Below are 24,693 nucleotides of genomic sequence, written 5' to 3'. Positions count from 1 at the left end.
TTGACTTTCACAGGAAAGCGTCATCGAATGTTGTTTGACATGGTAAATGTGGCTGGAAACCATGACACAGAAGGCACATAAACAGGAAGGAAACGGGTGCACAGCCCTCAAAATGATTGTCAACTCAACTTGATTTGTGAACAATGTGCAGGGATGATTGGAGATGAGGCTATAACGATAGATTTGTGTATACGTTTTTAAATCAATGAATAATTGCTTTATTAATCGTGATTTCAATCTCAATCGAAATAATTGTGATTATTTCATTCCATAATCGTCAAGTCCTACAAGTTAGTCATGGTGTGGATGAAGAACCTTGTTAGCTATTGTAAAACAGATACAAAACTTGGGAGACAGTCTGTAGTGGGACAGGAAACATACATATTCCTAAAATCTAAGGGTTCTTTCAAGTTATGTCAAGCTCTTCCATGTTTGGTGTGCGTTTCGCTACACTTGAAACGGTCCAAGTCCTTTTTTCACACAAGGCTGCTTGAGTTAAAGTAGCACTAAGGAACTTTTCAACCTTAAAAAAATATTTTCATAACTCTTCTGATGAAACACCAACTTAAAACTAGTTGAATGATACCTTTCCCATGGCCTGAGGGGGTCTGTCTATTTTTTTTTTACTGGCACTAAGCAACTTTGAGGAGAATGGTCGGAACACTTCCGCACAAAAAACAACAAATGTGCTGACTGCTTCATGGCATATGTCAAAAGCTACCCCGGATAAAAGAGCTAATCATTGCTACAACATACACAGAACTCTAGTTGCTAGACATAACAGTGGGTAAAGGGATAAAGGGATAAAAGAGATCAGGCATCATAACAAGATACACAGACACACAACCTTTGTTGTTCGACACATCAGTTCTGTAAAGGATAAAAGAGCTAAACATTTTACAGCTATCCAAAAGACCAGACAAGCACTACAGACATCATTGGAGCAACTAAAGTGAAGAGGCCAGACACGCCACTGGTACGTATGAACAATTTTTTTGTTTTGTTTTTTACTCTTATGTGGACTGACTGTGCTGTTAATGGAAACACTATCTGGTGTATCAGAGCTTTGGGCAATGTTTAATCCTGATAGTGATGTTATGTGTGAGCAACACAGCACAATTACTGTAGTAGTGATCATGCCTACGCAACTGCTTTACATTGATCCTGAAACATGGCCATATTATTTAGTGCCAACATCAATCGACAATTTCCATACCTTTATTTAAAAAAAAAAAGAGGACATTGTTTCAAATTGACAGTGCAGAGAAAATATAACAAATTATGATTCAGCTATTGGTTTTGTCCGTAATGGGTCAAAAAATGGTTGAAAATGTTGATCTTTGTTTTCCAAAGTAAAAGCAGATGTAAAAGCAGACAAGGAAGGAAGGACGGACGGACGGACGGACTCTTTTTTTTTGGATATAATTATGTCGAAAATATGTACAGAATTTAAGGCAATATCCGTCCAAATTCAAATGTTACCACCTTTAACATAATCATCTTTAAAGGTTCCACTTTATGGCTGAAGCTTTTGCACCTAGCATTACTTCCAACTGCTAAATTTGTTTGGCATATGGGTCATACTTTCCACGAAAAATATCTGTCCAAACTCTACTCCTTAAGTCGATCAACGTTAGTAGTTCCACATTTCGGAGGAAGTCTTGGCAACGGGCATTAATTAGCAGAGTCTTTATATGGAAAATAATTATTGCGGTGCCGCATGCGCACGTGCTCTTCTGAAGAAAAAGTCGGAAGATATGGCCGGTGTGCTCAATTATTAATTAGCTCTGAATTATTAATATGAAAATGTCTTGATTATGATTAACGTTGAACTCACATCCTATACAGCCTAATTAGCATGAACCTTCTGTCAGCTGCCTGTAGGCACAAAACGGCTGTGTGATACTGCGACCCTGCATCTACTGTATGTGTGTGTCTGTGCATGCCAGGTGCTTAACCACACAAACACACACCACACCTCCTCTTTGGAAACAAAAGACATGGTGACATATTTCCTAGCATGCAGTCATCAGCCACAACATTAACTACAACCAAACAATCAGTCATCATACCCAATACAAGAGTGCTATCAAACACTCAACCTATCCATTATTGGGTTTTAGCTAGCAAGTGCTGTCTCACTGTACTGCTTCAAGATTTATTTTTTTTATTTAGATCCTTATCAAGTAGCGAATTAGGTATATGAAACTGAGCAAAGCTAGCTTAGCATGTTAGTTGGTAGCTTGAAATTTCTATCCTAAAATGAGCAAAAATGCTTTCAAAGTCTTTTCAAAGTTCCTAGTACCACAATCGGGCCCAATCAAAATGCCAAAAATGTTTATAAAGAAAAGAAGAGCTGGCTTATTGTGGTTCTGATCTATGTTTTTCCCATGCTTCAGCGTTGGACCTCAGAAAGGTCTAAGTGGGATACTTCCCACTTGTTTTGAATACTGCATCGTAGGTCAAAAATATAATTTTGTGACAAGTGGCAGAATCTTATAAAAAAAAAATAGGATGAGCACTTCAAATGCCTCTAGAATCCTCCATAACAAATACTTTCAGGAAGACGACAATTGATGACTAAAGTACATGACCTATCCTACTGCCCACACTGCTCTACTCACGAAACATGTTCCATTTGCGCTATTATAAGTCGAGTTTTCAGAGCAAGTGATGCCATTTGAAACGTCACGGTAAATTTGACTTGTCGATTTGGTCAACCCCTCGAAATGTCGGCCCGAACAAGCTTATTGGTGGATATTTCAAACTGAAACTCATCAAACAATCAGAGAAAGGGTTCGTTCCCACAGTACAAGACAAAATGAAAAGGTTGAGGAGATATGATGAGAAATAATGAAATAATTGCTTTCCTCTCATTTAAATGTGTGTTTTTTTTATTAGATGAGGCAAGAGGTTCATAAAGAACATTTAGCAAGTTTGGGTTTAAACCATCACGTCATCAACTTGTGGTCATGCTACTTATCGCAGCATACACAGCAAATACGCTAACCTGTTTTCAGGGTTTGGTCACAAGTCGATGATTTTCATTAACAGCAGAAACCCATATTGGGGGGGCATACTTTACAACATATTATTGCAAATAATATATGGGATTACTCTATTTCTTCTCAAGCCATTTTCAACTATTTAAACGGGTTAATAATTCATAAAACTAACGGACGATGAGGGGACATACCAATCGTAGCAATGGGGAAAAAAAGGAAATTGTCCATATTTGGACTTGGACATATGGGATTTCTACCCGACAGCATCAACATATTGCTGGGCTGCGACTTACTTAACATCCAGGCCACTTCGGTCACTTCGCAACCAACGCTAAGCTAAATATGGCCAAGCTTCCGCCGAGTTGCCATCGTCCCAGTACCCTACCCTGCACTGGGCGCCGCGAAAACCAAGCGCAGTGTCTAGGTACCTTAATTGGAATGCTACCTTTTTATTCTTAACCTTTTCTCCTTTTATTCAATTTTCTGTCTATCGACTGTATTTCCAAATAAATCTTATGTGACATCGCTATTCGACAGGGAAGCAATAACTTTCATCGTGTCACTTCTGTTGGCAAAATTTACGAATTCATAACCTTGAAGCACCTCTCCGACTCACTTATCTTGAAGATTCAGCATGTTTTTGACATCGAAATGACAAGTGGCGGCATTGGCGGCGGCGAGGGAGGGGACCAACTTGTCCATTTGAATGACTTTACAGTACTCCTCCTTGTTGAATTTCATATTCTGGCGGTTTGCACTTGTGCGTGTGTGTTGCAGATGTTGATAAAGAGAGAGAAATGTTTGAGATAAGTGTGAAAGGGGTTGAGAGGAAGGGTAGGAGGGGAACATGATGGTGGGGTGGAGGTAAGAGGGTGTGTGTGTGGGTGGGGGTACGATGTGAAAGAAGAGCACTTGTTTGAAGGGTGGTGAAGCTGGAAGGGCGATGTGTGTATGGTGTGGGGGCGGAGGGAGTTGATTTTGAAAGAAGGGATGGGGGCGTGGTTCAGCCCCCCACCCCATCCCCTCTCGAACTCTCCCCCTCCTCTCGCCGTCCATTCTCCTCTCGCTCCGCTTTCCGCTACTACCTGTTCCAGCACAACTGGCTCCACAGCCCTGAGTTTGCGAGCTACGTCCCCCCGCCCAAAAAAACTCACCTCAACTGTTTCAACGCTTTCCAGGATCACTAAAAGAACACCAAACGACATTTTCATCAACAACAACTCGCCGTGGGAACCCACCTTCTTTCTTTTGCTGACACTCGAGGACCCCACCGCGTGAGAATCGCCACCATGCACTTGTTGTCCGCCGGCTGTTTGGGCTCCCTCGTCTTCCTCCTCGGCACCATTCTACGCCAAGGTAAGACTTATTTTGACATTTGAAGACGTTAAGTGGCGCTTAGTGAATGTGTTTCCTGACTTCCGTGTGCCCCTTCCCGCTTCAGGTGGTGTTAATATCCCGTCTGTCGCGCGCGCAGGTGCCATCGAAAACTCTAGAAAACCGTTTTAGCATTTTTTTTTTTTTAAAAGTACGATTATATTTTAGCACTCGCCCCCTAAAAATGTCGTCTTTAGTGTTGTGTATATTTGCTATTACTAAATCGAATTTAAACCGCTTCAATCTAACTTTCCCCCCCTTCATTCTGTGATTTATCTGGTTTCCGGTTTGGCTTCAACAGTCCAATTACAGGAGTCAACTTTAAATTCTTGTTAAATTTAGTGATGAGCAACATATGGCCCCCTGGGCCAAACACGATAACACACGAAAGGTCTTAATGCATAATAACTAATGCAGCCACCATTTTCTATATCCTGGACTGGTCACCAGGCTATCACAAAGAGACAGACAACCATTCAAACTCGCACTCACACCATCACTGAGTGGGAAGTCAGGCAAATGATTACCATCAGTGACTTTAATCATCAACATGTGTTTTTTTTCCATAAGTGTGTATGACCCTTGGATGACTTGCATAGTGAGCATATGATTTGTTAATGCCTACCATGTCATGTGACGTTGTCTGCCATTTGCGGCTCCGGCTGAACTGTATGAGCATGAGTTCATGATTTCACCTCTGGCGCCTCTTCAGTTTCATGTGGTTCCACTCGTTTTAATGCCGCAGGATGGAGCTTCCTGCATATCCTGTCTTGGATTACTGGGATGATGATCAGAGGTTTTTGACGAGACTGTTTTTTCTAAAAGGTCAGGGGGCTTCAGTGGCGCAGATTGTAATGGGCTGGGAATGCAGTATGTGGTTATGGATGCAGGGACTGGTTTCTACAGCATCAGCTTAATGTGTTTCTTTCTAACCCAGTTCCTCGCCTGCAGGCCAACAGGTAGCATATGCTGTTTTCCTGTCCTACTGGTTGCCCATTAATAAGCAAAGGCTGCAGAAGCTCAGGGGCTGGACTCACTGTTATGACCTCAGCCTCAGTCATCACGCCATAGCAGTTTCAGTTGTAAATTAAAACCCCCGTGTAGCACCTATCACTCCGTTTATTTGAGAGGAAACGAATGAGTTTTTTGCACCTCACTGCTTCACATGGTGGAGAAGTGCACCGGGTCGAGGTCAGACTTTTACGGCCCCGCCTGCTGCTCTGTGTGTGTGTGTTTAGGAGTGATGGTGTAAACGTGTGCGCGAGTTCACACAACAGATGGTCGCCGCCTCAGTCCGTCTTGAGGTTCCTTTTGAATAATCACAGTGATGAGTGTCAAGAACTGCAAGACCTCAATTGAATAATGGATTATGAATGAGAGAACACATCGGTACATGATGGCAATAAAAATAAACTCAACTACCAGTGTTTATTGCAATTGAACAGATGAGAGCTGGGGCCATTTCAGTTTGTGTAAAGTCCTCAGGGCTGTACGAAATTTATGTAAAAAACCATTAAGCAACAATCAGACAACTGTTCATGATTATGAGCATTTGTGTGGTAAGTGTGGTTTTTTTGACTGACAGGCCTTATCAAATGCTGTGGTGGATGCTAAATGGCACACGGGCCATACGTTGCCCACCCCTGCTCTCGAGTCTTTGTGCTTAAGGCCCACATAAAAACACAAACTCAGCCCTAAATCTCTCCAGGAACAGTCTGGAAAGATGTTTTTTGTTCACTCCCTCATCTCCACCCTACCCCCAACCACACAAAACGCCCCCCCCCCCACACACTCCCTTACCGCAGAACGCACAGCCATCCTGCGCTCGGTGTCACAGCTGGTATTACTTGTCAGGCAAGTGGGGCTCTTCCACCACTAATGGACTTAGCTGAGTGGGGAGGGGTTGGTGGAGATGAGTGGCTGGTGGTGAGGGTGGGTCGGTCTCACACACCCACCCAATTTCACCTGAGATGGATCCACTCTTTCATCCCTCGCCGGGCGCCGTCCAGACATGCGCGGCAGGATGTTGTAGGCTCCTTTTTAATTGAAGGCTTCATAGCATTGTGGACAAGTTGTGTGCGGCTGTGCGTGCGTGTCCCATCTTGTCTCCTCTCCACATAAAAGCAGATGGGGCCCCTTCCTCAAATCTCACATCCTCCTTACCTCTCTAAAAGACATGAAAACTGTCTCTCTGTGGAAAATTCAGATGCAGTCCTGACAAGTCTGCCTGGACTTTGAATAATAAAAAAATGCTGCATCTGTACTTCACTTTTTGCTGTTTCTGCTCTTAAAATATTCTGTGCGTATCAGCTTGCTAGTCTGTCTGCTTGGGTGAATCAGCCAACAAATAATTGGCTCTGTGACTATATACAGGTGAACCATAAAAGTCAAACACATTCCCCTACTGAGTAGTCATTCTGTTTGTTCTGATTTCCCGAAAAACATCCCCTAAGAGTAAGAAATGGAAACCGAATGGATGTTTTCCAGGGTAAATTGATTAACCTTTAGAACACAAATATGCCTTCATTAGTCCTGCCAAATTTCTACATGTGATCAGTACAGTATTCTGATTTGGATTATTACTTTCCAGGCAATGTTTTAAGTAAAAAGATTGTTTTAGCTTTCTTAAATTTATGCAAATTTTGAAATAAGTACACTTCCTTAGCATCAATGGTGAATTAAGAATGTGTTAAAAACAGTCTTGTTGCAACCGTACATGTGCTTGTCCTATTTGAACATTTTCAACTGTGAAACAAGTTGAAACAAAGAAACAGGCACGGGATCTACACTTTTAAAAATAATGATAAAAAAGTGCCCCCAAATATATAGTAGAGTAGCCATTGTTTTAGGTTATAATTAGTGCTGTTAAAGCGTTAACTAATGAATTAATCACAAAAAAATATCGCATTAATCATTTATTAACACAGAATTTTGACTGCAGATGATCCTTAAGCTGACAGCAGATGTTTACGTTAAAGGTAGCACAGGTTGTGTTTGAGCAATAAACACAACTACATGCATTAAAGTAAAGCAAGTAAAATTCGGGTTACATCGCCAGCATAGGAACAAAACTCCGCCGTAACTTGAGGACTTCCTGTACATCGCCCACACTTCAGGATTTACCAAATGTCCTCTTTTTCCCCACACATGTCCACTTCTTTACATCCTGTCCGGACAACCAGGACTTTTATAAATGGATGAAAATGTCGTATTTTCGTTGTGCGGCAAATGGGAGGTGAAGTGCACCATGCTGCCCCGAGTGGTAGACCGCAAACTGCTCCCAAATCGATTGCGAAGGGCATAGGGAAAAAAAGAAATGCAGGGTTTTTTTTTTGTGTGTGCGCGCGTTTGTTATCTATTAAAAAAGTATTAAATTTTTTTATTTTATTTATTCAGCAGCCCACAACATTATCTCTATGGTAAAGCTTTCCACTGCAAGACCAAAGGGCACAGGGTAAATCCCTGCTTGCCCCGTAAAAAAAAATAAATAAATTAAAAAAAAAATATATATATATATACATATATATATACATATATATATATATATATATATATATATATATACATATATATATATATATATATATATATACATATATATATATATATATATATATATATATATATATATATATATATATATATATATATATATATATATATATATATATATATATATATCCATCTATCCATCACAGGAGCAAAAAAAGCTTGGGCTTACAACATGGTGAACCCACTTCATTTCATTTCTGATGTAATTCTTGTGGATGTTTTTCTCCGATTAGCTAGCTCCCATTGTTCCTCACAGCCTGTGCATGTTTGTATGTGAATGAATTGAAGGTGTACTGTGGCTTGTTTCAAGTGTCAACGGACGCGTGGCGGCTGGGTTTTTGATGGATTCCTGCTGGAAGGAATGTCAGGCATTAAGCCGAGCGCGCGCGACAGCAGCCCCATTATCTCACACGGGGAAACACAAAGCCGCCGAGATGCAAGAATGAAAGTCATTCATGGTGTGGGTTTGACGCATTGTAAATCCTTGAAACTTCCTGTGAAGTCACACGGGGAAAATAAGCAATTAATGCTAGGGTAATGTTTTTTTGTTAGTCAGGATTACAAGCAAGATACTAAATTGATTAGTGAAGAGGTTGGCTTTTGTTGCCATTAATTTATATTTTTCCACATCAGATTAGGACGCAAGTCTGCCAATTTAGTTCAAGTTCAATGGGAATGCAATGTCCGTCTTTTGAGCGACAGCCTCCAGTGTACACGACAGATGCAAATCTGTGATAGGGGTTTTTAGGCAGCATGTGCTCTCTCTCCACCCCAATCAAGAGCGGGAAATTCAAATTAAATAGTGGCAGTCTGGCAGGAGCTCAGGCCCTGTCTACACGTAGCAGGGTTTTTTTTTTTTGAAACGGAAGGTATTTTTATGTACGCTTGTGTGACGTAATGTGGAAGTGACGTCCAGAGACGAGCAGTATTTGTCTAACTACTGCCGCCTAGAGGCTTGGCATGCATGTAAATCAGCTTACAAACGCAATTCTCCGTTTGTGTGCAGACTTTTTTTTCTACACAGGGAGGGGGGGGGGAGACATACTCGTTTTTAAAATACCCGGCTATGTGTAGATGCTAGGCCTCAGTTTGATTTCCCTTTGGTGGTGTTGGTAAAATGAGTGCAGACTCCCTAGCAGAGCTGAATATCACTCTCAAGCTTATTTCACTTCTGAGGTGCCGACTGGAGCTTTACTTGAATGTAAATATGGGTATAAAATGATGGAATCGTAATGATATGCAGAGTTCTCTAGGAATCCATGTAAACGAGGCTTGCTGTAATCCTCCTAGTACAGCTCTCAAAATACACCACAGCAATATACACTGCCAGTAAAAGAATGAAGTATCGAATTACTATGCCTTTAACCATGAAGTCTAAATTAATCTTAGTATGAAAAATAATTAATAGTTCATGTGGCATTCTGAATTCCTGCTTAGTTTAATCGACTAGTCGTTACTATGTCGACGACCAAATCCGTTGGCAGCTAATTTAAGTCAACATCATCATTTTTGTTGTTTTTCTCTCATAACTGTCTCATCTCCCACTGTTCCTGGTGGTTGACTTGTCTGTGTGACGCACATGCACAATACCAGTAATCCAGGTCATCCGTGATGCAAACAGAAGCATTGTGGCTATTGTCATGGCTAACTGGTATTAGCAACAGACTCAGGAAAGATAGGGCGCATTTCCAGATGTGGGCACTTCTTTCTCTCCGCCGGCCCGTCATTGACGGCTGCCCACCTTTCGGCGAGTGCTTTTGCATTTTCGACGAGTGATTTATGATGCCTGTTTTTGGCAGCCCTACTCCTGCTTCTGTCCCATGAGCAGAATGGCTTTCATAAGGCTGTGTGGCTGTGGTTCACCTCCCTATAGGTGACGTCACTTTGTTTTCACTCAGAATCTTGCACACTCCTGTTTTTTTCCTTAATTGCCATCAATGACTTCCACGCAATCCACCACACAAGTTAATCAATTGTTACAATTGTTATTTGCTTATCTTCATCATTATGTTGATAATTTCCCCAAATAGTCTTTTCTGACAGCGTCCCTTCTTAATTGTGTTGTAATCACAGACATTTCTTGCAGACAGGCGACTGTCAGTGGCGTGCGACAGCAGTCAATTTTGAGCCATTATGGTGAGCGGTCTCACTATGTGTAAAAGACATTAACTTTTAAGAGTCCACTTGCATGAAAGCAGTAACCTTGACATAGCACATGCTCAATATCAGCACTCACTGTGGCCTTTGTGTGCAGCCCTGCAACACTCACACTCGCTGTGTTTTTTTCCCCCCACCTATCCCCAGCCAAACAGGTGGTTGGTGTGCGTGTGTGTAGTTTGTGCAGGAGTGTTTGTTTTAGTAGCCATGGAGGGCCACGCGCGTTTGTTTATGGTTCCTGTGTCGTGTATGCAGTTGTTGGAAGCAAAGCACCCTGTTGCCATCAGTCACTATGCTTCTCATCTTTCAACCTTTATTGTTTATGATTTGATTACAACGCTACCAACAATGGCAAAGACGGTTTTGGTCGTTGCTGCTGGTCACAGGCAGAATGCCGGAAAATGAGCTTCTTGCATAAAAATGCTGAACATCTTTTATGTCAGAGCAGCGAGATGTATGACTAACGTTGCCTTGAGAGAATAAAAAAAACAAAATGTTTCACAGGGAATATTTCAATGTGAAAAGGGGGCTCTTTTGTTCGCCCTCGACAGTTTTACACTCAGGATTGTCAGTAAAACAGCAGCAAGTGAATCTTAATTACACTTTGGTGATTGCCTCAACCCGCATTTAGAGCATTGCTGCAGGACACATTCACTTTTTTTTTTGCCCGTTTTAATCCTCGTTGAAATAGCCTCTTCAGGCGTCCAATTTTGCTTTAATTTGCCAGTCAGGTGAAGACGAGCTGCTTTTTTTTCTCTTTTCATCCGTTTAGAATTGGGTTGGGAATCCATGTTTGGGAACAAAATGGTTGCCTCATGCTTCACTACCTGAAAGAGTTTACCAAAGCTGTTTAGCTAAAGACAGATCTTTGATATTTGCTTGCAAATCTTGTAAAAATACATGACGTCAACATAGATATACATGAAGTAAAAATAACAACGCCTGCTATTAAACAGATTTTGGCCTTGATCTTGGCCACCTGGGAGCTGGTAAGACAGGCAGATCTACTATTTCTTGCGACATCTCTACTTCTCTACCAGCTCATCAATACGGCACTAATATTAATCGTTCTTTGTATAGGATACTCTCTCCTTCCGGTCTGTCATCAAGATGCATGTGTTGCCTGCACGCAAGCAACACACCTGCCCACTTGGAGGCCAAGGCATTCACAACAGAAGCAGCACGCCGTGTACTGTTTATCCCACACAAATGGAACAGGATTATTGATTGTGCACAAGAACGTAACACAACTCAACTGTATTTATAGCGTACTTGACAGTTTCATCAAAATTGCAAGTCAGAATGGCAGTATCAAGTATCGGTACTCTGTGTCGTGTGCTCTCAAATATAAGAACTTGCACTCGGTCTGAAAAGAGCGCTATTGGTGCAGTACCATCTGACTTCTAGCCAATCAGAAAGCCAACGGAATAGAAACATTTTAATGAATGAAAATTATATTTTACACATATATAATGATGATGATTACATATTTAGAAAAATGTTACTCAGGTAAAGAAAGGTTTTGCACAGTGAGTGAATAATTAAGCTTTGGTTGGCATTCAAAACATGTCGGGGAAAAAACCTAGATAAGCTATATAGACAAAGTTTAAATAAAAGCATGGAATTTTGTATATGGGTTTCTGTACGTGTACTGTACAATAATAATTATCTGTTTCAAATGCAAGTTGCAAACCGTGTAAGACTACGGACTCTTGCTATTTCTCTTATTTTGGCCATGGGTTCTTCTACGTTGTGCAAAAAAAATGATTTATTTGTTATCTGAGGGAGGGGACCAGGGGTGGCATTGTTTCAGAAATAAAGGCAGAGAGTTCACGCTGCCCTGCTGTAGTGCTTGCCTTCTTTATGCAGGAACTCCCCCATTCACATGCATGAAGGTAGAAGGCCTCGGTTTTTGGTGAAAGACCAAGAAATTGGGCAGGCCTTGTTTCAGAGACAAAAAAAAAGTGAGGTTGCCCCATCTTTTGTCATTGGCACAGCCCCCCTCAGCTTTCACTGGATTCTTGCGGACTCCCGCCGACTGTATTGTGACGATGCCTCTTTTCAAGCAAATGAGTGTATGATAGCGACTTCTTGCTCTCGCTTCTGTCTTTGTCATTAATATGGAACAGCACACACCCCTCTGAGAGCACACTGAGACGCCGCTGCCTGTTTCTGCACTTCATGTGCAACCTGACTTTGAGGGGGTGGTAGGGAAACAAGGGAATCACTCCTCCATATGAAATGCTGGTGGCCACACCCATCTTCTATCCGTATCTTAGTTCAAATTCTCCATTAGAGTCATTGCATTGCTTTAATGAATTATTTTAAGAGGCCTACATTAGCTGTGATGAGAAGTCAGCCACCTTGGAGAATGACTGCAGGGATGTGTTCTTTTGTTTTCTAAATGACACTTAATGAACGTCTTTTTGTCATTAAAATGTTATCTTATAGATTTAGAAATGCAAAGCTGTGTGGTGTTTGCACCAGGGGGCTTTTATTGACTCATAAAAAGAATGGCAAATCTCTGATATTCACGCATGCAAGCCCATAAAGTCCATTTAGTCCAATGGTTAAGACTATTGTATCAGACTTTTATTTGGGGTTTGTCCAGGGTTGAGGAAAGTCATTTAGGTCAACACAGCTTTTGTGCTGAAGGTGAAGCTTTCATTCAAAGCCTCTGGCCCGTAAATGAAACATGGATCCGGCCTGTTACATTCAATTCTGAAGCAGCTCCATTTGGGTTTTAAGGCTGTGTTCACATCTGCCGTATCTGTTTCAGTTAAACACATTGTTGCACAAGTGCAGTGATTCCTTTGGCCAAGTTTGAACGCGACTATCTGAATTAATTTCTACATGAATAAACTATAATGTGCATGTGAAGTGCAAATATAGTTGTTGTCCATATGGGATCGCCATCCTTACATTCTACACTATAATATCCGTGACTTTGAGTGTGTGTGGATTTAAAAGTTGTACCTGACCTGGTAAGTGATGTGGGAGTCAATGAAATAACAGTGTGTAGAGTTGGCTGTTGTGAGTACAGGTTAGCAGTTGGCCGTTAACTGGCAAACTGTTAGCCAGTTTACGTGTCCTGGGCGTCAATTGTGGTACTAGCAGCCTGTGTATTAATGTGCCTATTAGGTGTTTATTTTGTTATCGTTTGTTCAATAAAGCGATTCAATGTGCAGTGACGGACCGGTTGTGTTTATCTATGACTAGCTGGGGGGACATTACAATACGTTCTATTTAGCAGTAGTAGGCTATATTAAATTACCTTGTGTTGGCGATTAGATGTGCCGTTGTGGTACGTTAGTTTTGCAGTAGACACATTGTAATTTGTTATCTTTTTTCAGTGTTAAATGACCAACTACATGTTACAAGAGGTGTATGAGTCTGTGTGGAAAAAATGTGAACTGTGAAGCTTTGAAGCAGAGCTGTGGCTTCAGTTTTTTTTGTAACCTCATTTTCCGAGTTGTTCCCTGGTGTGCACCAAACAATGTACGTTACAGTTGACTTCACCTCAAGTGTAAACACAGCACAGACGAAAGCCAATTACGATTATATAGCAGTAAGATCGATTGGTTGGCAACCAGTTCAGGGTGTACCCCGCCTACTGCCTGAAGCCAGATGGGATAGGCTCCAGCGACCCCGCGACCCTTGTGAGGATGGATAGCAGTAAGATCCAGCACATGAGACAGAATCGCATATATCTATAATCTAGCAGACACCATTTTTGTTACACAATATGTCAAACACGCCCCAATCAGGTTGTGACTGGATGCACATGCTTTCTACTGGGAGACTTTTAGTCCGGTGAAAGTTTTTTTCTTCCAGTGACTGTATGTATTTCCACTCATCAAACTCTACGCGTGAACTCAGCCCTAGACTCTTACACACAAGCTACTACTGAGGAGGATTGCTTTTCTTTTTCATTACTTGCTAAGTTGCTACATTATGCTGCGCTTCCTTTGGCGCACCCAACAGAAGAGCCCTGTGTCAGTTGGTGACCTCGCATTCTTGCCGTTTTCAAGGCTGTGTCTTTGTTCGGAGCCGAAGTCCACCACATCGACAGCCCGAAGCCATCTTCAGTGACACGCTGCTAGGCGCAAACTTGCAGCAGACAGCAGCCCTCATTCACGGAGCCTTCTTTCACAGCGGTGCATATATCAGGGGTTGGAATTAAAAGCATTCACTTAGTGGCTAAGTGAGAATGCAGATGAAAGATAGAAAAGCAGGGCCCTGTTCAGAGTCATCAAGCTACTAGTGCTCACGGCATTTGTAGATTTGTTAAAACACACGTTTTTGGATATAGGGAAACTGTCTCCAAAATGCACCGACCTTCGTTTCTGCACTATCAGGCTTGATAACCATGATACCTCTGCTGATAGGAAGTGAATAGTTGGTGAAATAGCATACAATGTTGAAAAAAATAAATGCATCATCACGCTGATTGTCAACCACAAGGGTCTGCGTCAAGTTGTTATTTTGTCAACAAAAAAAAGAAGATGGATGTGGGGGGGGAAAAAGTTTTCTGCAGTCCACATTTCTTCCAAACTAAGCTAAAACAACATTAAATGTCATGATTTTTTGAAACCATAACATTAAAGACCAAAGTTCTCTGTTTAGTTTTTAGATGTTGCACCCTCCTGCTAACTGTATTTCTGGGGATGTGTGTTGCTGCTTTTACACAGTACAGAAATCATTAGTTGCCCCCCCTCATGTGCAACATAGACTTAAAAGTTATTTCAAAACTGCGGGGCACACACTTCCTAATGTGTGACTCCTTGGTTACTAAAGAAAAAAAATGATGAAGTGGGAAGTAATGGATTTGTGGATGAACAACATTATGGTGCATGAAGATACATTAGCAACACCAAATCCCGCAAAATGCCTGTATCTGGGCTGTGACAAAAAAAAAACAGTATTCATTTGACTTTTGTTTTGGTAACTAACTCTAACTGTGCAGTCTGTGCTTTTCACAGGGCATCCCTCAATCAGTGTCATCGTCTCAGAGGTTGAAACGATTAGTTGACAACTCCATTTGTTACTGCGTATTGAAGTTTAAAGCTTGACGCAGACAAAGCATTAAAACACGTTATTGGCATCCAATCGGCCAGTTTACAGAGGAATTTCTTCTTTTTTTCTTGGAGAGCTCAGTATTGTTCATTCGGTAGTTTTACCAATTTGACATATTATCATTGCTCTTTTTTTAATTAATCTTTATTTTGTATGTGTGAGTGTGTATTCATTAGTTCACCTAAACCGAATACTTCAGAATCCAGCTGGAGTCGTCAGGTTGTCAGGAGAACTGAGGAAGGATCAAAGAAAAGAAAGGAAAGTGAAATCCAGCACCGACCAGACATTACCTACTACCCACCGGGTTACCAACCAGAGTCTTTGACCAACCCCAGAAATTTAAATTAGGGAGACCTCATGAGACCACTTTATTGTACCCCAAAAATATATATCAATGATATCATCCATTTCGGTTCAACTTTCATCGGATTTTAGTCGACGGGAAAAAAAATATTTTTTTTGTTCAATTTGTTCCATGTAAAATCGCATCAATTGTTTAAAGCACAACAAGGCAAGAAACATGGATGTCTGGTGATGAATGTCACAGCACATTGCAGAACTCAATTACACTTCGGCGACTGCCCTGCTTCTGATACTACCTTTGAAGGAAGAAAATTGCAGCACCAACATTATTCTCAAAATAGTACATGTATATAAAAGTATAAAAAGGGAAAAACAACCTCCTTTGCAGAGGTTGTAATTCACAGCTTTTAATTTAGAACAGAGTGAGAGAGGAGTGCTGGGTGTTAAACTTCACACTCATGTTCTGGCATTGCGTCCCACCTTTTTTTTTTTTTACTGCTCTGTATTCCCACTAAAGGCAGAAAATTGGCTGGTTCTGTGTCGATGCTTTTTAAGCAGAACAAGGACACAGGTAAACAGTGGTAAGCAGTAAACCAAAGGGTGACTTTTTGTAGGCAAAAGGTACTTACTTCAGTGTCCCCAAATTAAGTTTTGATTTAAATAAGTGAAGTGGCAACTGTTTACGTGGCAATTACTCCCACAAGCAAATTTTTGGCCGGTGCTTAAGATGTTTTTTATGATAAGACGCTTTACTTTGCTGTTGAGTATTCCACAGTGTCACTGGCAGACCTCCCGGAGTAGGTGAAGAGATGCTTGTCTGGTAATTGGGAGTGATACTTAATTTGCTAATGGGATGTCTTGAAGAGGTCAAGTGGCCTTGTGTTCCCTGGAGCGAATTGTTAAGTATTATTACGAGGCATCACCCCGCTGCCATTTTAATGCAGACTTTTTATGTGGATTTATCCCCTCGGTGCAAACAAATCACTGTGTGTGATATTCCTTTGGAAGTGTTGCTTGCAGTATTACTGCCATGTCTGGATACTTTAGAGAATGAGGTCTTTGTGAAATTAACTTTTGCGGTGCATAAATTGTGCCAATTATGCTCTTTGTCATTTCCATTTTCACAAAAGGACACTTTGATTTGAACGTGCAGTGTCATACCATAACGTCGTCGTGAAAAACTGTTTCAGTGAATGTCATTTAGGGACAGTCTGGCGGAGGAAATGTCAAGATTGCCAGTCTACTAATGTTAGACGGTTTGCCATGTCACGCTCTCTCTATGAACAGAGCTCATGCAAAAGGCATAGAGCCTCAGTTATTATTTGTTATGTGAACATTTAAGACAGTTACAGCTCCCAGTGGGTTTCTGATAATGAGATCATTTTGTTAAATTTCAGCCGGGGCCATTTTCTCCGTAACACTTGAATGATTATATTCATTTTCTATCTCTTGTTGTTGTCTGCTGAAATTTTCCCACCTTGTATTATTATAGTTAACATTGTTAAAACAGATTCAGATTTTTGGTGGAGTTCATCTGTGGCTCTTGTCACATCATAAGTTTGGGAAATATAGACATTATATGAAGTGAGATGCTATGCTAGCCGTTTTGTAAGCCTTCACGGCTTATACTGTTACTTAAACCTCTTTCACAATGACAATGCAATTGCTCAAAACTACACACATTTATGTTGTTTTAATAAAATACTGTGCATACTTGTTGGAAACATTTGAACACACATCTCTACGTTGTCTTTGATAAACCTTTGGGGACCATGTGTGATTTTTGTGGCAGTCCTAGTTTGGAGTATTTCCGTTTGGAAACAGTAAAGGTGTACCTTTTTTTTTTTTAAACAAAAGTTTTTTTTCTTCTTCTGGAGCATTAGCCTGAAGGCGTCTGTGTTCGTCTGACCTTGCAGTAGAAGATTCCTCTTGAGACCTGCTGAGACAATGTAGGCTCAGTTTGCTTGAAGGCAATAATATGTGCAGAGATTTGTTTTTCTTCTCTTCAGGCCATATATTGGATATGGAAGGGAAGGTGGGGGTGGCACATTTTTTTGTATTGACAAGACAGGTTGTTGTTTTTTTTTTAGCGAAGACCGTCTGTAAAACTCATCAGCAGCTCGATCTGCAGGGCTCACGCTGTAGACAAGTCTTCAAATTGTACCGCACAGGAAAAGCAGCAGCCATGCAAGGCTGATGGTTTAAAGCACTTATCTTGATGTATGGCTTCCCTTCATGTCCTGATGGAAGAAGAAAATGTAATGGCCACTACTAATGAAATTATTATGCCTTAAAGGACCTTAGGACCCATGACGCCAGGGACATATGCTGAATTGCATCAAGTGGTTATCTCCTCCTGCCCAAACAAAAGAAGCAGACCAAAAAGCCACACTGGGGTTGTTTGTGACATTTGGATCTGTTACGCATCGTTGGAAAAAAACAAGATAACACCATTATTGACCTTGTATGGCCAAAAGACAAATGTTATGCTTAATTGGATTGAATCGCACTAAAGGAAACACATTCATGAGATCCAGGGGTTATTCGAATTGCTCCATCAACAACAACAACAAAAAAACATCCCTTTGAGATCTATTACATTTCCAATAATTCACACCAGTCCAAACTGTTGACTTAACACATTATTTTGACTATACAGGCACTGTTTTAAGTAACATTTTAACATTCTTGAAATATAAGTGACAGTTAACTAAACTACGTTAATTGTTCTAGAAACAATTAAACATCATTGACAGGGGGTGTGAATTGCCTAATACCTTGCTATCTGTATCACGATTCATGGGTCACGATTCAATTCAATACCGATTAATCCTGATAAGAATCTCTAAGTTAATCATTGCGATTTTTTTTTATTAACTCAAATTTAGAAAATACTAATCATCAGTAAACTTGTACATGTACACTGTAAGATTTGTATTAAAATGTACTTTGTGCTGTAAGCCACTGTATTTAACAAACGGGTTGCAATCTGTTTCATGTTTGATCAGCATTGAAATCAAAATTTTAAAACTTAATGTTCCATTAATATAACATTCTTCCATGCTTAAAGTGTGAACCCTAACCCTAATTAAGACATTTAGTTGAATATTTCCCATAAAAAATGGATCTTTAAAAATCCATTTTGCTGCATATTGAATCGATGCAACAATTGTGCGCTGTAATATCGTGACATATTGCCGAATCGATTTTTTTAACACCCCTAATTTTTGACAATTTTTAACTTTTAGTGGTGAGGGGGAATTAAACTTTAACTGTCACAAAAGTACAAGAGAAAATAAACCAATAATGTAAACATGAAACAAGAACAAACAGAAAATGATACATTTTCGTTGACGAGTGTACACCAGCTAACGTAGCAGTCTACATCTTCTGGTTCAGTAAAATGTGGCCGCTTGGGTCTATTTACTGCTGCAGAATATGGCCCCTCGATAGAATATAAATCCCCTCACCAAAATTAGCAAGCAATAGGCATTGATCGGAACTAGAACTACTTCCTGCTTTTGCATCTAAGAATCATGGGAAATGTAGTTACTATCCACTGCGGGTTACCACTCGCTGGTCAGGCAACGCAAGCTGAGCTTTCTAGTGGTATATTTCCAATGTTCACAGCGATAGCGATTGTAATTGCACCACCCACCCATCAGCATGTCGGCTGTCATACACTAAACCCGTCCAACGCCCCACGTTGACGACGATTGACTAGCGATTAAATTTGTTGAAATGTACCATATTGTAGCGTCCCTGTTTTTAATTTTGAAAATCTGGTCACCCTAACGAAAACACATACTCCTTGAGTTTAAATCACAGTGGCTTCCTGTGAATCGTTATCTTAACTTTAAATGTACTTTTCTATCCAGTCTTTCTTTCGGAAAAAAAGTATGGCAGAAAGCCACAAAATCAAAAAGCAAAACACTCAGGAGTTAACGTTTTTATTTCAGTGGAAATCAGGTCTAGGAGTGAGGAGTGCTGATATGCGGATAACGCATAGTATGAAAGACATTTAACATATTTAACTCTTACTTTTTATGAGCTTTAACTAGTCAAAGGAAATCAGGTTAGTGGTTTGATCAAAGAGGTAAGCCTCCGCTCCACTGGCAGATGTGTAATGCGGAAAACCTACAGATTGTAGTCTGAAAGCATGTACATAATCCTTTGTGTGCATTTTCTGCATTCCACATATCCCTCACTAAGAGAGTGAATCAGAACGCACTTTGGAAGCGTCATGCCCTCTTAATATCAACCAGACTGACGAGCTTATTGGCATGGTAAGCACGGCCCACTCTGGTCCTCAGCAAGAAGGGTCAGAAGGTCTGCTGTTGCCTTATGAGTGCATTGCAACATGCAGCACATCAACTTGCCCTAATGTGAAAGTATCGGCTTCGGAACGAGAATCAGCAGCACAAAAACCATCTGCTGAGCGAATGGTAATGCCTCTTAATAGTTTGTGCTGTTTACAGACTAACAAGGCGGAAAGCACAGTCGACGCAGTGCATGGAAATCAGGCATTAATAAAGCGAGCGTACATACATTAGACAAGAAGTCTACAAACCCCAGGCCTATTCCAATGCCAGGGTTTGATGATAAAAAAAAAACATTTCAAAACTCTTGCCACTATTAACACATTCACTGCCAAAGACGGCTATAGACGTCAAAGATCAATTTTTACCAGGCTGGCAGTGAATGAGTTAATGTGACTTATAACCTGTACAACTGAAAAGACAACTGAGATAATGTGGTTGCACAAGTGCACATATTCTTTTATACATATTTGGGGATGTTATATTTTGAATTAACCCATCACATTCAAAGGTCACAAAAAAAAAAAAAAAATAATCTTAGTAGACATATTTGTTTTAAATTCTAACAAAGTTCAGGGACCTCACAGAATCATTAGCATGTCATCAAAAATTAAATAAAAAAACTTAACAAGTACATAGCCCCCTATTGTTTCCTGCAGTAAGTTTTCCAAAATTTCACAATATCTGAAATAATAAATTTTTGCTTGGTTTTAATTTCAAACAAAAACAGAAGGTGTGGACTGCAGAGAGGTCCCAGGGTCAACAGCATCTCTTAGAAAGTTAACTGAAAATTTAAATAATTATTATTATTATATATAATTATTATTGTACTGAATAGCTAAAATCTAATGAGGCTCTTTTAAAAGCAGTAAAGGGCTGCTTGGTTGTTTACTCATGGAAACAAGTGATAGGCTGCGGGCCTCGTTGGTAGACCTCATTTACATTCTGCAGCAGTTTGGTCACCTGCAAAATATAGTCATAGCGATAATGGAACATATAAGCGACCAGTCAAGTCTTTCCGGAGAGAGACTTTAATCTGTTCCCGCCAGCTTGGCTAATGTTGAAAAAAATAATATGATTCATCGCATTGCTTCCCGGTCGCAAGGATGCCTTTTGTCTGCTGCGTATTGACTTTTCACTCTGCTCGTCATGCGTCTTACTGGCGGCCCCACTTAGAGGTTATCCGTTTTGTTTTGTTTACCTCCAATTTGGTTGACGTTTCGGTGAGGATATGAGCCTGAAGAAAATAGGATGACAAACTAATCTATTGCTAATGGAGTTCGGGTAAGGTGGCACAGTTAACCTAACACTCAAAGTTTTAATTTAAAAAAGAAGAAGAAGAATGACTTGAAGTGAAACTTTTACTGTTGAATAATGTCAGTGAATAAAAAGATACACCAGGTATGACTGTTCAAAGCAATAAGATTAGGTAGTGTTTTGTTGTTTTGCTCTACATTGGTTAGCTTCTTTTTACACTCGGAATGAGAATATAAATCGGTCATCCGGGAGGGACTCAGTGTCGAGCCGCTACTCCTCCGCGTTGAGTGGAACCAGTTGAGGTGGCTCGGGCATCTGGTTCGGATGCCTCCTGGACGCCTCTCTGGAGAGGTGTTCCGAGCATGTCCCACCGGCGGGAGGCCTCGGGGACTACCCAGGACACGCTGGAGAGACGATGTCTCTCGGCTGGCCTGGGAACGCCTTGGGATCCCGTCGGAGGAGCTGGTTGAAGTGGCTGGGGAGAGTGAAGTCTGGGCTTCCCTGCTAAAGCTGCTGCCCCCGCGACCCGACCCCGGATAAGCGGTAGATGATGATGATGCTCAACCAGACAAAAAGCTGTTAAATCTTAAATAATTTGAAACTGAGAGCCATTACTGATGCAACAAATAAAATGACGAGCTGCCTATGCACTTTAACCCATTAAGGCGTAAAGTGCCCGACAAAACATGCCTCTAAAACCTATGGGTGACTTTAGACTGACCCCCAAAAACCTGAAGTTTCTTTGGAAATTCAACAATATTGTCAATGCCTACTAAATAATTCAACACTGGAGCGCAGTTGTGATACCTTTGGGGAATCCAGTGGGAATTATTCGCCGTCAAAATTTTCAACATGCTCATTATCTACAAACATATTTCTTAACAGTATGTCACTGTCGACTCATTACACTGATTCGAATTTCCCCCGTGTCGTCGTCAATCGTGTCATTTATTTCATAACTCCCGCAAATCTGCGTCAGCCATAATTGCTCGAATAAAATTCCAGGGCATGCTACAAGGCCCACGTCACCCGCTCTTGTATATTCTGATGCATTTCATCGGCTAAGAGACTAGGAATCGGTCAAAACAACAAAATGACGTATCCGCTCTCACGGCTTTATAGGAAGAAGAGCGCTGGAGCGCTCCCGGCTTTAATGGTAGAAACGCGGCCATGCGCTTCCGGCCTTAATGGGTTAATAGGCATAAATGAATATTCTCACAGTTGCCTTCATGGCTGACCAGTTCCCTGTCCAACAAAGCATTACGGTGATCCATTTTTAACAAGTAAGCTTACTGAAGTGTATCTAGACCAACTATTTACACTCATTATTGTACATAGACTTTCAATCTTGAGGTGGCACACCTTGTATGCGGAGGTAAAGGGATATATTAATTGTAGTTCAACAGAATGTACTAAAGTTCAGTCATACAGCCAAATGGACAAGTTTGCATAATATTTTGTATATTTTAACACACATCTCGATGGGAAAGTCTAGCAGACTGATTTATGATGAAATCCATTTCAGGCTTGAAGATGAATAGATTTCATTGATTAGCTGTTTTGAGGCTTTCTTCCGCTTTGTGTCATTATGGCACAAGTGGAGCCTTTAAGGTGATAAGCAAAAGTGATTGGGAGTGATGATCAATATACAGTCATGACAAGGAGTCAGCCCTGCTTCATTTGAGCCGGTGCCCCCCTGAGCAAATGCGATACTTCTACTACTAAAGAGACCGGTTTTACTGCAATTTAAAACCCTACTTGAGTTGATTACGCCTCCCTGTGATTTCAGGCTGTAGTTTTAATTACCCTGACTAAACGATATACTTTGTAAACAAGTCCAGCCTTGCCTTCTTTTCTCACTGCACTTCTACCTCTATTCTCCACTGCTGGTTCAAGACGTATTGCAAGCAAAATCTTATAGATCCGCTCAAATCCCCGCAATATGTGGAAGGAACGATGAGCCGGGCTGCCAAATGATGTTTTCAACTCTATTGCCTTTCCTCGTACACGCCAGTGGCAAAAACCAAGGTTTCAGTGCGGAATGCTGAAATGTATCAAGTCTCGTGTGGATTTTATCTGTGCCCCTCAGTTAAGAATGGCCAGAGAAAAGTCTTTTAAACCTAAGCTATTGTTGAACTTCGGTAACCAAATGCGACTCCACCAGCGGTTTCAGAAACTGCAGGAAGAATTAATGAACAAAAAGCAGCAAGGCAACAATAAAGCTTGCAGGATACAGCAAGGGAAATTGAATGGCTTTCAGCAGGTGGATAAATTTCATAAATTGTGTTCAGCTTCTTTTATAGGAGAGTTATAAACCTCACATTGTTGCCTACTGCCCACAAGCAACGCACGGTTATTTTTAATAGGCATCTTTTGATCGCTGCTTTTAGGTAATGAACTGAGAGATTATAGAGCAAGGGTGGGGAACCTTTATCCTATCAGGGGCCGGTTCAGTATTTTTAAAGCCCATTGAGGGCTGTAGTAAAGTTATTAGAAAAAAAAAATGCAATGATGTGAGCATTTGTTGGTTAAATGTTTTGGCCGTCTTATAATGGTTCCTCTAAGGTTTCTTAAAATTGATTTGTTACTCCGTCTTTACATCAGGACCAAATAAATCAGCACTTTAATGGTTTTCTCATACACTAAAACTCCCCAACTTTTTCCCTCGAGTTCATCCTGGTAATAATGCATGTCTGATCACACACCCCTAAAAATTGGCTCTATAGAACTCCAGCCCAGAATTTTTGGAAGCCAGTTTCACTTCTATCAGTAAACCCACGCTTGGAAAACATTCATGACATGCAGTTAGCCATTTTGATTGAAAGCCAAATTTATTTTAGCTACTATCAGAGATCGTTCCAAAAAAAAAAAAACTTTTCCGAGAGAATTTGAACCACAGATTGGTGGCGGTAAATTGTGAAGCATTTGACTTTTGACCAGCACGTGGGCAACTGAATACGATGACTCGCCATAAACCACAAAACTAATAATAATTCAGCTCTATAAGGTCAGAGCTTGAACCCAACGTCTGGTGTCCAACCCTGAAAAGATTCATAGACACACTCTAAATAGAAGTAGCGTATAGATGCAGTAATCCTGTTCCTGTTGCCCCAATTTTGATAGATCGTGGTTCAGTTTCATAGGATCAAATTGCGGTCCATGTCGCCATTTATCATGTACTAATAGGGAAGTAACGATAACAGCAATATCGTGATATCGCGATATTAAAACTGCCACAATATATCGTCGTCGTCATGTCACGATATTAAAAGCAGCACATCTGTTATAAAAAAAAAAAAAAAAGTCAGGTTGATTTCCATTTGTGAAGTCCTAGCACCCTCTAGTGGCTAGTTTTTTTGTGCAGTTTAATTTTCACAAGACATGTTGTGGCCCTCCTATGTTTAAAATCCACGCTAATGGTCAGATGAAGGGGAACGTAATATGCTTGTGAACCGAGTTAATATGTGGAGAAACTCAATGTGTGCTTGCATTAGCAAGTAAGTGCCTCGATTAAGTGTTATTAGAGATTGTAGGTTGTTTATATGCATTGCTGTAATGTACAAAAGCACAATTTTGTGTGTGTGTGTGTGTTGGGGGGGGGGGGTATGAGCTCATTTTTTACAATATTGTGACACTTTTTTTGTATCGCC

The 24,693-nt window shown here is 40.7% G+C and overlaps 1 protein-coding gene across 3 annotated transcripts in view; it reads left to right on the top strand.

Moving 5' to 3' along the window:
* The first annotated feature begins 861 nt into the window (after positions 1-861).
* Positions 862-24,693, top strand: part of LOC144052392 (CD166 antigen homolog A-like) — a 53,282-nt gene continuing 29,450 nt past the window's right edge. Inside the window, exons 1-2 of one of the 3 annotated variants that reach the window (XM_077566409.1) lie at positions 862-976; positions 4,184-4,361. In XM_077566409.1, the coding sequence (XP_077422535.1) occupies positions 4,295-4,361 (67 nt within the window). In that variant the 5' untranslated portion in view covers positions 862-976; positions 4,184-4,294. Of the gene's footprint in view, positions 977-4,034; positions 4,362-24,693 lie in introns of those variants that run through there. The other 2 variants (XM_077566410.1, XM_077566408.1) reach the window with 2 other exon arrangements.

Source organism: Vanacampus margaritifer, chromosome 5 (genome assembly GCF_051991255.1).
Source record: "Vanacampus margaritifer isolate UIUO_Vmar chromosome 5, RoL_Vmar_1.0, whole genome shotgun sequence".
Taxonomy (NCBI): Eukaryota; Metazoa; Chordata; class Actinopteri; order Syngnathiformes; family Syngnathidae; genus Vanacampus; species Vanacampus margaritifer.
Note: the sequence above shows the minus strand (reverse complement) of the source record. Positions and strands in the feature narration are given on the sequence as shown.